Source organism: Canis aureus, chromosome 23 (assembly GCF_053574225.1).
Source record: "Canis aureus isolate CA01 chromosome 23, VMU_Caureus_v.1.0, whole genome shotgun sequence".
Lineage (NCBI taxonomy): Eukaryota > Metazoa > Chordata > Mammalia > Carnivora > Canidae > Canis > Canis aureus.
Window position 1 is genome coordinate 40,744,081 of NC_135633.1, and position 16,117 is coordinate 40,760,197.

Below are 16,117 nucleotides of genomic sequence, written 5' to 3' on the forward strand. Positions count from 1 at the left end.
CATATCAATGTCATAGAGCTTCTTCACAGCCAGTTTGATCTGGTGTTTGTTGGCCTTGACAGCCACAATGAACACAAGTGTGTTGTTGTCTTCTATTTTCTTCATGGCTTATTCTGTGGTCAGGTGGGATCTTGATGATGGAATAATGGTCAAACTTGTGTCTCTTGGGGGTGCCCTTTCCAGGATATCTAGGCTGCCTTTGGAGATGCAGTGTCTTCGGTCATGGGAAGGTAGGTGACATGCAGATCTTTTTTTTCTTTTTTTTTTTTTTTCTTGGTGGCTCTGGACAGCTTTGGCACCACTTTCTTGACCTTCAAAGCCTTTGCTTTGGCTGTGGTGATGGCTTTGGGAGGGCCAGGGGCTTCCTTCTTTGCTTTTGGCACCATCGTTGTGAAAAGTGAAGATTAAATCTTAAAAAAATTTATATATAGAAAGCCTAGCCCAGAGACACCTGGGTAGCTCAGCGGATGAGCATCTGCTTTTCACTCAGGTTGTGATCCTGGAGTTCTGTGATCGAGTCCTGCACTGGGCTCCTGCAGGGAGCCTGCTTCTCCCTCTTCCTATGCCTCTGCCTCTCTCTTTATGTCTCTCATGAAAAAGAAGAAAGAAAGAAAGAAAGAAAGAAAGAAAGAAAGAAAGAAAGAAAGAAAGAAAGAAAGAAAGAAGAAAGAAAGAAAGAAGAAAGAAAGAAAGAAAGAAAGAAAGAAAGAAAGAAAGAAAGAAAAGAAAGAAAGAAAGAAAGAAAGAAAGAAAGAAAGAAAGAAAGAAAGAAAGAAAGAAAGAAAGAAAGAAAGAAAGAAAGCCTAGTCCAAAGTAGATATTCAGTAAATAATGTTGCATGAAAATGACCATTGAAAAATCCTAGGTAAATGCTAGTCCTTTCTTGTCTATCATGTAGGCCTCTATCAGGATGCTGATAAATGTGTCCGTAACTCTCCCTGTCAGTCTCTCTTTATAGTGGGTCTTCTCACCCTCTTCAGTGTATAATGAGTATATTGCTGGGTTCTGCTCTCCTGACTTAGTGCCTGACACTGCATTCAAAATGAGGGTTAATCTCATTCATATTTCTTCCCATACTTCTCAAAATCTGCCTTTCCTATGCCCAGGATGGTATGATGTGATCTTAAAAGTTCATCCATTAGCTTAAAGTGTTAATGATTTATTAACACAGTATACTGGATACTGGTGCTCACTTTATTATTTATCTTATTCTGTATGTTTGAAATATTTTAGAATTTTAAAATACGTTTCACAAAATAAGAACAGTAAAAGAAGAAATAGATCTCTCCATTTATCAATCCACCCCTTCTCTCTTTAATAATGATATATGTAAAGTACCAGGTACTTGACATGAAACCACATTTTTGCCTTCAAAGGATTCATGGTCTGAAAGAAACATGATATAAATTGATAGACCATTACAAGGTATTCTGTGAGTGCAATGACAAAGGTGAATCAAGGTTACAATGAGAGAATAGAAGAAAGTCTCCCCACCCATCCTTGGAAGAGTCCTATAGGAAGCAAAGGCTTGTCATGTGAGCTGAATCTTTACAGTGTGACTAGATTATGCAAGTGAATCGAGAGAAGCATTCTTAGTAGGGGAAAGGGCATGTACTAAATTCAGAATCCTAAGGAAAGCAAGGCATCTTGTTGCAATGGCAGAAGCGGAGTGTCTTAGAGAATAAGGTTTTAATTAGAGGAAAAAGGCAAATGAGGATACTGGTTAGAGAAGAAGGGGCCAATATATAATATGATAATTATATCTAATTATATCTAATAAAATAATTATTCCCTAGCTCTTAACACTGAAAAGTCCCAGAAGTAATGAGAACCCTATAGTGATGAACACCATAAGCACCCAATTTGTGGTTTTTAATAGTAACATTTATCATTTACTGAGTATTAATACATGTCAGAACTTGGATTGAGTGTTTAATATGTATCATGTTATTTAAAACTCAAAAGCAACCTATGTGATGGGGCTGAACCCACTGAAGCCATGGGGTCTAAGACTATGACCTTGGGGCCTAAGACTAATAACTGGTAGAACTTGGATAAAAATTCAGTGACTCTAGAGCATCAAACACAGTTGAAGCCTGTTATTTATGCAACTTTGCTCCCCCCAAGTATCTACTATAGGTTCTTGGACATGGTGTATACTGAATATTTATTGAATAAATTAATGAGTCTAAAACTGTAGAGACTCAGTAGAAAATATGTATGTATTTTGTATACAGCTACATATTTTTTCCTTCAACCCTACACATAAATACATGTAAACATAATGATAATAATCATTAGACAACATATCATAATGTCTACTAATTAACTAAATATTGGGACAAAGATGCATCAATTTTTTAATTGAAGTGTAGTTATAAAGATGAATCAGTTTTTACCTCCAAAGGAAGCACAATACATAAACCAAGAAGAATCAAATGCATAAAATTCTAGAAGTCATTATAATAGTGAAACAAATATATAGTTTATAGATTGTTAAGGCACTAAATCATTATTGTAAAAATTGATAAAGGACAAGAATCAAGCATTTACCCTACTATCTTGTATAGGATGTATTTCAGAGTAACCAAATAACTGCTGAGGAAGAGTTATTCTTTACAAAAGAATTACAGTTAATAAGTGCAAATAGAATTACAAAATTCACTATTCTTATAATCTTTACCAAAATAATGGATATAGGAAACTATTATTAATGAATGATAAAAGTATGAGGTAAAAGTTTGTCAGAGAACTATATAATAGACATAATAGTCTGACATCACCTCAAACTACTGTTCATTTTAAAAAACTAATAGAACAAAAAGCAGACAACATGTTCCTCTGATGTCTTTAAAAAAGTAGTACATGACAACATCTGTGAAGAAATTCTTAACAAAAACAAATAACAAAATTGACCCTGAACCTAATCAAATCTCTACATTAAATTCCCTAATTATAAAAAATGCAAGAAATTAATTATTGAAAATCCATGAAGTGACAAAAAATACAGGATAAAGAAGCATGTTAGACGATACTACATAGACAAAGTTTGTCATCTCTGAAAAGGTGTTTTACTGAAGAGAGTTTTACTGAACAAAATCCAATTTCTTCCATAAGTAAGTTGCATTAAAAAAAAAAAAAGATGAAAGGGCGCCTGGGTGGCTCAGTTGGTTAAGCGTGGGACTCTTCATCTCAGCTCAGGTTGTGATCTCAGGATCATGAAATTGAGCCTCACATCAGGCTCTGTACTCAGCACAGAATCTGCTTGTCCCTCTCCATCTACACTTTCCCCTGCTCTCTCATGCTCTCTCTCAAATAAGTAAATAAAATCGTTTTTTAAAAAAAGATGAGAAAAATAAATAAATAAATAAAAAAAGATGAGAAACATAGATCTTTAAAAACAAGAAATATGTAAGCCAAAAGCAATATATAGACCTTATTTGGATATTCAAAAAATATGTTTAAGATAATTTAAGTGGATTGAGCATAGACTTAAAAACAGATGATATTAAGGAATTATTACTCTGTCTTTCTGTCCGAGATGTTATACTGGCATTGTTAACTATGTATACTTAGACATTACAGAAAAGATATGCTACATGACATTTATTTTAAAATGCTAAAGAGCTAATTATGTTACATACACTCAATAAATGGTAGCAACTGTTAAAACTGCGAGAAAAGAGGGCTAAAAAACAAAGCTGGGGAAGAAGGTTCAAACTATCATGAAATAAATGAGCAAAGGTAAATGATTAGAGTAAGGGAAAAAAGCAAGGTTGACTGGTCAAAACCAATGAGTGGGTGAGTGATCAATACAAACACCAGAAACCAGAGGACAATTGCTTATGGCTAGACTATACCTTAAACTCTCAAATTCAACAGGTCTAAAATTCAGCCCATACTCAATTTCTACAAACATTTTATTCACAATCTTCCTTATTTTAATTAGTGGCACAAGCTAGAAACCTGGATGTCAACCCCAAATCTCTTTCCTCTTCACCTCTCCTCTTGAATTCATCACCTATACAGCTCTCAAATCCATTCACTTCTGTCCCTCTCAGGGATCATCACTCTAGTTCCAAGCCAAATTTCTTGCCTGAGTTACTGCAATAATCTCTAACAGTTATTTGCAGGGTATTTCCTGAGCTCTAATTCTAATAGAGTATTGCACTAGCTCAGGTGTTAACTCATACAATAACCTCCTAGAATAGGATAGGACACTTTAAAATTCTGTAAACTAGAGACACCTAGAAAATGTATGTTTAGAGTTGAGGAAAGAATCAGTTTAAGTGTGGTTTGATATGTAAGAAGTTTGTATTGACAATAAGAGTGTTATACATCTGGGCCAGAAAAGATGGTATTCTATATTTGGGAGTAATAAAGAGGTCTGTCAAGTTAAAGAAATCACTTTTGTGAAGGAAATTAAGAGGACAAAGTACATTTTTGCTATTTGTCTAAGCATGCTTGGAAGGCTATAAAAAACAAACCTGGGAGAAGAGACCCAGAAGCCCAGCAGAGTGATGAAGGCTTTATAAGTTATTCACTGAGAAGCCTGATAGGGGGGCAAGTGTAAAGCAAAATTCTTAATTAAATTGAACATTAGAAGTTGAATTCTGTCTGCAAGTAGATGGAACAGAATTACAAAAGGCCACATGCAGTTATATGTAATACAGAACCAAAACTCCCCAGGGGCAAGAAGCCCTGCGTTAATCTCTCCGTGGCTCTGAAAGGAGGAAGAAAAAAGATTAAGTCTCCTTGTGGAGATCATGTGACGACTTCCTGATCCCAGCCAGAGGCAGCATTTCCATGGAAACTTCTCTTCCTCTTCACCCACACAGTGCTCCTTCCACCTAAAAAGGCTGCTTTTGAGTCCCAAGAGAGTGGTATGGAGGCATTTTAATGTTTTTCTAAATAAGAAAAGTCCAGCAGAAAGGAGAAGAAAGCAGAGGCTGACCCTGCGACATCACCTGGGAAGTGAGGGTCTTCCCCAGAACCCTGCAGCTCAGGGACTAGACACTGCTGCTTTCACTTAGGCTGGATTGTTCTGTGTGTGTAGGGGACCACCCAACTTCGAGCCTGGGACAGGATGAAAAAGGAAATCTCACAAGGACAACTGTGGTTTGACTACTCTCACCCTCTAATTTTTCAGTTCATCTCCATTTAAACCACTTTGTTTTTAGGTCCCTTTGTGGACTGGTCCAGGGTTTAATTTCCACTGGTGTGGGGAGCCTACCTGAATCTTGTTTCCCAACTCTGTAATTTCCCCCTGCCTGAAGGATTATCTCCAGTCTGTTTGTCTTTCTAATTTATGCCCCCCTTTAAGGTTTTATTCAAGGGGCATGCTTTTAGTAAAATTTGAATACTGTTATCCAAAACTATGCAGTTCTTTCCAGTACCCTCAGTTCACAAAGATATCCTCTCCATTAAAAATCTGATGTACTTAACATCTGTACTGCTTATTTGAGAACTAGTGTAAATGGTAGAATTCGTTTTTTATACATTCATTTCCATTAATCTAGCTCACGATACACAGAGAAAGATTTCTGAATGTATATGACTAATGATTATTTGCTGAATAAATATATGAATACTATTCATTCACACCCTAAAATGAGAATTCTTTTATAAAACCCTATAGTAGACAAAATTTCAAAACAATTTCTGATTTCTAGAGCTGATGGGTGAAACAGGGTGGCAATAGTATTTCAATAAAAAGAATTTATTTTGGAATATTAGCTGGTAGAAGTCTCCACAGTAAAGCAGACCACCTCTCCCATCCTTAGGAATTGTCAGAAAATAAATGATTAGATTGCTAGCAAGTAGTCAACTGGATAAGATAATCAGGGAGACATAGCAGAAAGATTTTTTTCTTTAGATACTTTGTATGAAATAAATAAATAAGCTGCAATATAACCAGAGATAAGATCTAATCTCTAGGCTCTGAAAAACAACTCTTTCTGCATAGCTGAGTTCTGCAAATTCTGAGATCTACTTATGGGAGAAACAACTACCTTGCACCCATAATCTCTAAAATTGCCTGAACTTTCTTAATAAGAGAAGCCCTATTCCTGATGCCACCTCTCATTTACCAATTCAAATCATCATTAATCTCCTAGTCAACTAACTGGGTTTACTTATATCAGGTATACTACTACTACTACTAATAATAATAATAACCATGTGAATTAGACTATTAATGGTGAATAGTCTTTCTCACTTTAACATAGGCCTGTCCCACTGGTGGGATACGTGCCAGCTCTGAAGAAAAGTTAGTCATGTGGTTTTCAGAAGATGAAAGCTTAAGATAAAGCCTGAGAGTGATGTTGGAGGTGGGACTGGTATTATATAGGTCTTAGCCAAAACATGTGATAGTCACTGTAGGGGTTCCTGGAAAGAGAAGTGCATAGCTCAGTTAACTGGCTCAAGCAGATCTGTGAGGACTAGAGGAAGAAGAATGCTCCTGGCTGCTTTGTGCTGTCTGCTGTGGAGTTTCCGAACCTCCACTGGCCATTTCCCTCGAGCCTGTGCCTCCTCCAAGAGCCTGATGGAGAAGGAATGCTGCCCACCATGGAGTGGTGACGGGAGTCCCTGTGGCCAGCTTTCAGGCAGGGGTGCCTGTCAGGACATCGTACTATCCAATGCCCCATTCGGGCCTCAGTTCCCCTTCACGGGGGTGGATGACCGGGAATCTTGGCCTTCTGTCTTTTACAATCGGACCTGCCAGTGCTTTGGTAACTTCATGGGATTCAACTGTGGAAATTGCAAGTTTGGCTTTTGGGGACAAAACTGCACAGAGAAGCGACTTTTGGTGAGAAAAAACATCTTTGATTTGAGTGTCCCAGAGAAGAACAAATTTCTTGCCTACCTTACTTTAGCAAAGCATACTACCAGCCCAGACTATGTCATCCCCACAGGTACCTATGGCCAAATGAATAATGGATCAACACCCATGTTTAATGACATCAACATTTATGATCTCTTTGTCTGGATGCATTATTATGTGTCAAGGGACACACTGCTTGGAGGGTCTGAAATCTGGAAAGACATTGATTTTGCTCATGAAGGCCCAGGTTTCCTGCCTTGGCACAGACTCTTCTTGTTGCTGTGGGAACAAGAAATCCAGAAGCTGACCGGGGATGAGAACTTCACTATTCCATATTGGGATTGGCGAGATGCTAAAAGCTGTGACATTTGCACAGATGAGTACATGGGAGGGCGCAACCCAGCAAACCCTAACTTACTCAGCCCAGCATCCTTCTTCTCCTCTTGGCAGGTAAGGCATTCTGGACATCCACTATCAGAGCATAAAAGAACCTTAGCAGTTGCTTCTTCAGACAGGTCTTCATATGTCTCCTTCCCCATTTCTCCTGTCAAGAGTAGAAAAGACCCCTTATTAAAAGTTCTCAACGTACCTGTATTTTTTCTTTATAGCGTACTTCACAATTATAATTGTATAGATATTTGTGTGTTTGTTTGTCTAATATCCTCTGCCAGGTTCCTAAATTCTAATAAATAAAAAGTATTTGGTTCATTACTGTATCTCTCAGCAGCTAAGATGGTGTCTGGGAAGTGGTAAGGGCTCATTAAGTATTTGTTGAATGAATGGGTAAATAAATATTTAGGTGATTAAGTTAATAATGTAGGTCGGTGGGACATTTGGGTGGCTCAGTTGTTAAGCATCTGCCTTTGGCTCAGGTCATGATCCTGGGGTCCTGGGATCGAGTTCAGGCTCCCCACAGGGACCCTGCTTCTCCCTCTGCCTATGTCTCTGCTTCGCTCTGTCTCTCATGAATAAATAAATAAATTATTTAAAAAAAAATCTAGGTCAATGTTTCTGAAATTTTCTTTTTCCTTTTTTTTAAACTTTTTATTTATTCATTCATGAGAAACACAGGGAGAGAGAGAGAGAGGCAGAGACACAGGCAGAGGGAGAAGCAGGCTCCATGCAGGGAGCCTGATGTGGGACTCGATCCCGGGTCTCTAGGATCAGGCCCTGGGCTGAAGGTGGTGCTAAACCGCTGAGCCACCCGGGCTGCCCTGAGATTTTCTTCACAATAAAATTCATACAGTGTATGAGTTACAAATCCCTGGTCCTAAGCCTTGGACCTAGTGATCAAAACTTCAGCACGGGGTCCTTGGGAAGACATGTACTAATCATGTATGGTGATTATTATCATAGGAAAATTGGGGGAATATCATTTAAATTAAATATTTTTAAAAAGTATATGAGGACCTTGGGACCCAAATAGGTAAATAATAAAAAATAGCTAATTTACGCTGAGCATTTAGCATGTTTGTGAAGCCCTTTTGAAAGTGTTTCTGTATAGTAACTCTGTTAATACTTTTACTATCCCTTCCCTATGCTAAGGACTAAAACACTGAGGTATAAAAGTAACTTGTGCAAAATCACAGAGCTAAAAACTAGCAGACAGGTCAGGCTTGGGTGCCTGACCACCTATACTATTCTTAAGGATATGACTGCTCTGATGGCCTTAGCCAAAGGATCTGGCTTACTCCATTTCATCTTTTCTCATTAGGCTGCAGAAGAAATTAGCTTTTTTCCTAAATATGTGCAAACTTTAGAGGTACAAGATAAGGAATTGCAATTTTGAAATTTAATTTCTATTTTTCCTATTCTGAATTTTCCACCCTGGATTAGGGGAAAATGTGACCCAAAAAATACGCTTTTAATTATTTATCATTTTTAAACCATAAGGAGGAAGAAATGCTTTTCTGTCTGGATTCCAAACATTTCTAAGGCAGCACTTTTTACTAGCAGTACTTTATGGAAATAAGCTCAATGTTTAAATGAGATGGGAAGAATCTGGCATTTGCACCTTGAACTCTGCATGTTTGAAGTGTGAATGGCTTCCTATCCTCCCTACTAAGTTCACACACCTTTCAAATGGACCCTACTGAAGCTCATTGAAAAATGGTCATGGTGTAATATCTTGGATCACTAATGCCAGCTATTTACCTAGAGGAATGAGTGTATTTATGCAGGAAAGGCTGGAAAAGATGAGCTTGAAAAAGAAATCTATTTCAATAAGCCTCAGACCTCCTACCTTAATCTATACAGTGAAAAACTCTCATCTAGTTTTCTCATCCTCTGTTATTGCTTAAAATATTGCTAAGCTAGGATAGGGATTTTTCAGGCTATTATAATGCTTTCCTTAACTGTACAGCTTCCTTGACCCAGAAAGTATGGCGGCTTAGCTAAATATCCAAAAACGTTACAACACCCACACAGAAGCTTAATAGAAAGATACTAATTGATATTTAATTACATGAGATATATGTTAGTTGGTGTTACTAGAATTATATGTGCATTTTTTCTTATAATGTTTTTTAAGATTTTATTCATTTATTCATGAGAGACAAACAGAGAGAAGCAGAGACACAGGCAGAGGGAGAAGTAGGGTCCCTCCAGGGAGCCTGATGTGGGGACTTGATCCCAGGACCCCAGGATCACTCCCTGAGCTGAAGGCAGATGCTCAAACACTGAGCCACCCAGGTATCACTTTCTAGTTATTGTTGAGTGGAAAGTTTCTTGCCCTCTCCTTTTTTTCTTTACAATTATGGCCAATTTTATTTCTTAATAAATCTTTTTGAGTCTCGTGGGTAGACACTGGTCTGAACTTATGACATTAGGTTCCATATTATTCAATGATTAAACTGCTGTGTAGTAACTGGTGTTAAAAAATCATATTCAGAAACAGAGTGAACAAAGACCGTTGAAGGAAAACAAGCAAATGATAGCTTAAATAAAAAGAAGGAAATGAAAAAGCATTTATGTCCATCTGCTATGAGTGGTGTCACTGTGTGAAGTGACAGTCGCTGTTTCCATTTCTGGTAACCGTCCTTTAAAAATGAAGATCAGTTGTTTATATGCATTTAATTTAGTAGTTCTCGGTATCTAAATCACTTAGGGAGCTTAAAGAAAATTTCATGGATCCACCCACCTAATTCCTGCTGGAAAATACTCTTCAGGTGGTCCACTGGGAAGTCAAGGAATCTGCGTTTTTAGACTTTTTTTTTTAAAGATTTATTTCTTGGGATACCTGGGTGACTCAGTGGTTGAGCGTTTGTCTTTGGCTAAGGTCGTGATCCCGAGATCCTGGGATTGAGTCCCGCATTGGGCTTCCTGCAGGGAACCTGCTTCTCTCTCTACCTATGTCTCTGCCTCTTTCTGTGTTTCTCTCATGAATAAGTAAATAAAATCTTTTAAAAAAAATGTCTTTATTTTAGACAGAGAGAATGAGAGGGGAAGGAGTATGGGGAGGGGCAGAGAGAGATAGAGCAAGGGAATCCTTAAAGCAGATTTCCCCACTGAGCAGAAGCCCCACATGGAGCTTGATCCTACAACCCCGAGATCATGACCCTATCCAAAACCAAGAGTCCAACACCCAACCGACTGAGCCTCCCAGGCACCCTCAGGTATCTACATTCTTAAAACCTTCTCTTGTGGGGCACTTGGGTAGTATGGTCAGTTAAGTGTCTGACTCTTGGTTTGACTCAGGGCATGAGATCCAGCCCATCTGCCTCCATGCTGAGCATGGAGATACTACTTGAGATACTCTCTTCCTCTCACCCTCCTGCTCATTCTCCCTCTCTCTGTCTCTTTAAAATAAATACATTTTTAAGAATAAATCAGTAAATAAATAAAACTTCTTGTGACTCTAATGTGCAGTCAGCATTGAGAATTATTAATTTACTAGAAATTGTTTCGGTATCTAGTTCACCTTACAAACTCAAGTTTTGGGGATCCCTGGGTGGCGCAGCAGTTTGGCGCCTGCCTTTGGCCCAGGGCGCGATCCTGAAGACCCGGAATCGAATCCCACATCAGGCTCCTGGTGCATGGGGCCTGCTTCTCCCTCTGCCTGTCTCTGCCTCTCTCTCTCTCTCTGTGAGTATCATAAATAAATAAAAAATTAAAAAAAAACAAACAAACAAACTCAAGTTTTGTAATAAACACTCCACTAGTTTAAATGTTTTTGCCTGAATCATATGCTCAAATCAAGAAGTGACCTGCTCTGTGTGAGAATCAAATACCTTCCTGACTCAGGGAACTCATGGAGACCTTCAAAATTAGCTAGACTGCTAGTCCCTTTCATTTCAAGCCTTCATTTCTTCCTCACTTTCAGATATGTTTACAACACAAAAACAGAGATTTTAGAAATTCATGGTATTTATTGACTGTGAGCTAAGAGACACTCAATGGTGAGTGATGTAGTGCCCTTGTTTTATTTTTCTTAATTTACTTTTTAAAGATTTTTTAAAAATCTTTAAATTTTTTATTTACTTATGAGAGACACAGAGGGAGAGTCAGGGACATAGGCAGAGGGAGAAGCAGGCTCCCCATGGGGAGCCCGATGTGGGACCCCGGACCCCAGGATCACGACCTGAGCCAAAGGCAGATGCTCAGTCACTGAGCCACCCACGTGCCCCTGCCTTTATTTTATAAAAGAAGATAGAGAGATGCCCCCAAAAGGTTTGATTTATCTAAGGACACACAGCTGAGGACTAAAATTGGGTGCCTCTGACTCCAGTGCGGCTTCTCTGTTATTAATAAGGAGTCATTTAGGTTCAGAAGAGATCAATTAAGCCGCTCATTTATGGATATAATATTTGACTTGTAATCATTTGGACTACCTTAAAATTCAGTCACACAGACTAACTGGGACAGATATCCTGATGCAGTCTTTTTCATTTATGTCATAATAAAAATATTCCATTAGACTTATACTGGTCCACATCCCTTACTCAGGTAGATTTGGTCCACACTCCTTTGAGCTATCATTACACTTTGTACAAATTTATATAATAGCACCTAAAACTGTTTAGTACATGTAATTGTTTTCAAACCTGTCTTTGTCTGTCAGCTGCTCCAAGGAAAAGACCATTTCTAATTTATTTTTGTATCAGCAGAGCCCGAACCATGATATATGCATAGAATGGGCTTTATAAATGTATACTGAATTGAGCAAAATTAAAAATCATGGAAATATTAGCTTCAATAATAACATACACTAAAAATTAGACCGCATGCCTGCCTTTCTAGAACCTTAGATCGTACTTCTCTATACCACTGGATCCCCAAGGCCAAGGACACAACAATGCAAAATAAAGCAGTGACTCACTCAATGTGTAGAATACAACATTTTATGTAGTTCTCTCTGGGCTTCTGTATCTGTGTGTGTATGCATGCATGCAAAAAAAAAAAAAAAAGAATATACAACAGAGAAGATCAAGTACGTTACAACACATCTGAGTATAATTTAAGTGAAATGAATAATATTTACTGATAGGGTTTTCAATGAAATAAAGTAATATATAAATCATTGTTAGTATGTTTAGAAAACTATTTTTCTCATATGCAGAATTCATATCTTTTTTTGTGTATTTTTTTTCATTTATTTCTTTAATGCCAAGAGCTTTTAATGTAGAAGCATGTTTGTTGTCAATTAAAACAGTCCAATACTTTTGGAGATGAGGGACCTTAATAACATTAAAGTACAATACCCGTGCTCGATACGATTAGATCCAATGTTACGCAAGCAGCTGATTGACCAACCATAAAAAAGAAAGGTAGATCAGGGTAGCTGTTCTGATGTATCAAAATAAAGAGAAATAAATATCTCCTAGATGATAGACATGAGTGAAATGTGGCCAGCTAATTCACTCATCAGGTGAAAAGCATATCACATAGAAGCAAACAGTGGGAAGAAAAAAGAAAAAAGTCACATTTCAGCAGAGAGTCATGGGTTTTAGGTAACCATGGCAACAACTCCGTGAAATAACAGTTTCTCTTTTTTTTCTTTATGGAAAAGATTCTGCGGAATGTCATATGGTTAGGTTTTTTTTTTTCCCCCAGATAAATCTCTAATGCCCTAATAGAAACTTTGCTCCTGACAGCTTTTAATATCTGGTAGTTTGTTGCTATTTACTTAAGTTTAAGAAAATAGTATCTAGGCTCACCTCCATTAATACATCTGTTTCTTCTTTCTTTTTTTCATTTGACTTGGGACATTTGATTTTTCCCCTGCATCATATGTTATAAATCACCTGTATTAAAATAGAAAAAGAAGAACTTCCTCTTCTTCAGAGGACCTCTGCCACTTACCAGCTGATATCAAACAGGTTATTTAGAGTCTTTGGCCTTTGGTTTCTCTCAACAGAAAAAAAATGGGGTGCAATTATTATATATGCTTGTTTTCTTTGTTAATGAAGGCACTAAATGCAATGGAAAGCAGAATAATGTGGTGGACGGGTATCAGTCGTTTGAGTTACAGAAACATAAGTTTCAGTGGACTTTTGTACTTACTTAGCTACATGATACTGGACAAGTTACTTAATTATTTTGGAAACTTTTTGCCTTAAAATTAGAATTATATATCCTAAAGCATTATTGCAGAAGGAGTCAATGGAATCTGTTAATATAAAATGATTGGTTTAGTATCTGATATATTATTTGAGTTCCATGTGTGAAAATTATTATTATATCTTTTATGATATATAAATGTTCATTAGTACAACAATGGATATTCAACCAGTGTTATAGAGTCAGAGTTAAAAACAATTTGGTGACCTGTATTAAATAATAGTATAAGAACTGTCATTATTATTTTTTAAAGATTTATTTAAAGAGAGAGAGTGTCAGCAGGATGGAGGCAGGGAAGGAGAGAGAGAATCCCAAACAGACTCCCCACTGGGCATGGAGCTCAGTTCCACTACACTGAGATCTTGACCTGAGCCAAAATCAAGAGTCAGACACTCAATCCACTGACTCACCCAGGTACCTCAAATAGCTGTCATTATTAAACACTCTATACCTGAAACTATATATAAGTGCTTTGCATATGTTAAATTATTTGATCCTTCATAAAAAGTTGTTATAATCTCTATGTACAGATGAAAACCTTAATACTTCAGTAATTTGCCTAAGGTCATGTAGCTAATAATAGTCAACACCAGAAATCACATCTGACTGTAATCTCCATGATCCTAAGCATAGTGCTAACAATTTCTCCTCCCTGACTCCCCTTCTGTATCAAATATAAATATGATGACTTGGGACTAAGTTTTTCAAGTGATTTCTGGAACCACGTAGATTTCCTCCTTGTTACTAATATGTCCAGTCATCTGAACAGTTAGTCACTTGGCAGTTGGCATTTCAGCAAAAATAGTTCCATTCAAACCTCTCTAATTTAAACGAGTCTGCGGTAGGAGTTTTTGAGGCAATAGAATCTTTTGAAAATATCCTGAGATGGTTTATTATTCCAACAGGAATGAAAGTGATTTTTGTTTATGTACCTGCTGTGACATCTAGTTAATCATAATGATAAAGGAATCCAATATATTATATTCAATGCAAAAGCTAGGTTAGCTTTATTCAACCATTGCTAAGCCATTTATAGGCAGTAATAAATGTAGTGGATATATACATTTGGAATCTGGATTATATATTAACGTTCTAGCTCTGGCTCTCAGCACCATATGACCTTAGACGAGTTACCCAACAGATCTACTTCTCATATATGTGAGGATAAAAGGATTGAGGAATGTCATGGAGTATGAAGAAATCTGGAAACTGACATTTGCTGGATGAAACACTATGCTACTTCCTATTACTATTTTTTATTAATATAATAGATGTGAATTATACATTACTATGTTATATATTATATTTTTATTATATCCTATTATATTTAATATGATTTCATATTACAGTTGAGAAAATTGAGACTTAGCAAGTCTAAATGACATGCTCATTGACATATTGCTAGTAAGTAGCAGAGCCAGAACTGATGCCTGCACCTACCTGAATTTGGTGTCCAACTCTTTTCCAACACACATTGCTTCAATTCATAAGTGATATCTTGGTGACCCCAAATTAAAAGGTTCTCTAAGTGTCTCTCATTGAACACAGTAGCAGCCATTCCTGGGTTGCACGGTTCATTCAGTCCCATCTCATGATAATTTGATTTGCTTTTACATTTCTCTAGAGTGCAAACTCAATAGAGAGGAGACTGATAAGATTGTCTTGATTTTTTTTAACTGTGGTGCAAACAAGTGACCAGGAAAGCTTTTCACTTTTAAAATATTGTTCCATGTGCCTTGCCTGTTGTCCATAAAAATATTAATCATAATACCAGGTTTTAGATGCTACTAACCTTTTGTATTCTCCCCTACTCAAACTGTGTGTCTTCCTCATTAAAATAGGAATAAAGTCATGGAAACCTACAAGGTGGTTATGTGAAATCTTAAAAATGTATACAGAGATGCCTTCCTCATGGTCTGAAATAGATTAGGGCTTCAATATCTGTTTATTAACAATGATATATTTAAAAATATATCTTCTAGGGCAGAGGTTGGTACCAATATAACAGGATGAGTTAAAAAGGGTATTTAACACGTTTGTAGTTGAAGATTCATTGGTTCAACCACTGATTTGTTTATTCAGCCATTAATTATTTATTGAGCCTCTATTCTAGATCTGTGAACAACAACAACAACAATAATAATGAAAGTTGTCCTCATGGAGATCACATTTTCTAAGGGAGATCATATTTTCTGATATTGATTGTTTAAGAAGGGAGTCTAAAGTAAATGAAGTCTGCATTTGGCAAGAATAATCTTATCTACTCAGGGGCTCAGGCCTCCTATGGAAGTATGTGCCTGTTATGAACAGTTAGTTATGGCAGGGTGGTTCTGCACTTTTTGTTTTTGAATCAGGATTGATATTTTACTCCTTGTTCATTGCTCTGACTGAATCTAAGGCATTGATGATTTTAAGATGAATTAATTTATATAGCACTGAGACAAATTAAAAATGTGCCTATTAAATTATGGTGTGATATTTTTATTTTATATTTATTGAAAGAACTCCTTTTGACTTAGTTAGTGAAAGTTTTTATCATAGTTTATTCTTCTGCCTACATATAAATGAAACTATAAGCAAAATAATCCAGTGAAGAATTCCTAAAAATTCTTCATATTTAGAGTCAGATCCTTTTGAATTACTCTCAAAGTCAGAGTTGACAGTGTCTGTTTTTTCTAAAATATTGCCTTGGCCTTGAAGATGAGGTCAGATGTCAGATCCATGGCCAGGAGTGAA

The 16,117-nt window shown here is 37.0% G+C and overlaps 1 protein-coding gene across 1 annotated transcript in view; it reads left to right on the forward strand.

Annotated features, from left to right (window-relative positions):
- Window positions 1–6,454: 6,454 nt before the first annotated feature.
- TYR (tyrosinase) overlaps window positions 6,455–16,117 on the forward strand; it is a 94,318-nt gene continuing 84,655 nt past the window's right edge. Inside the window, exon 1 of the mRNA XM_077867874.1 lies at window positions 6,455–7,273. Within this exon, the coding sequence (XP_077724000.1) occupies window positions 6,455–7,273 (819 nt within the window). The remainder of the gene's footprint in view (window positions 7,274–16,117) is intronic.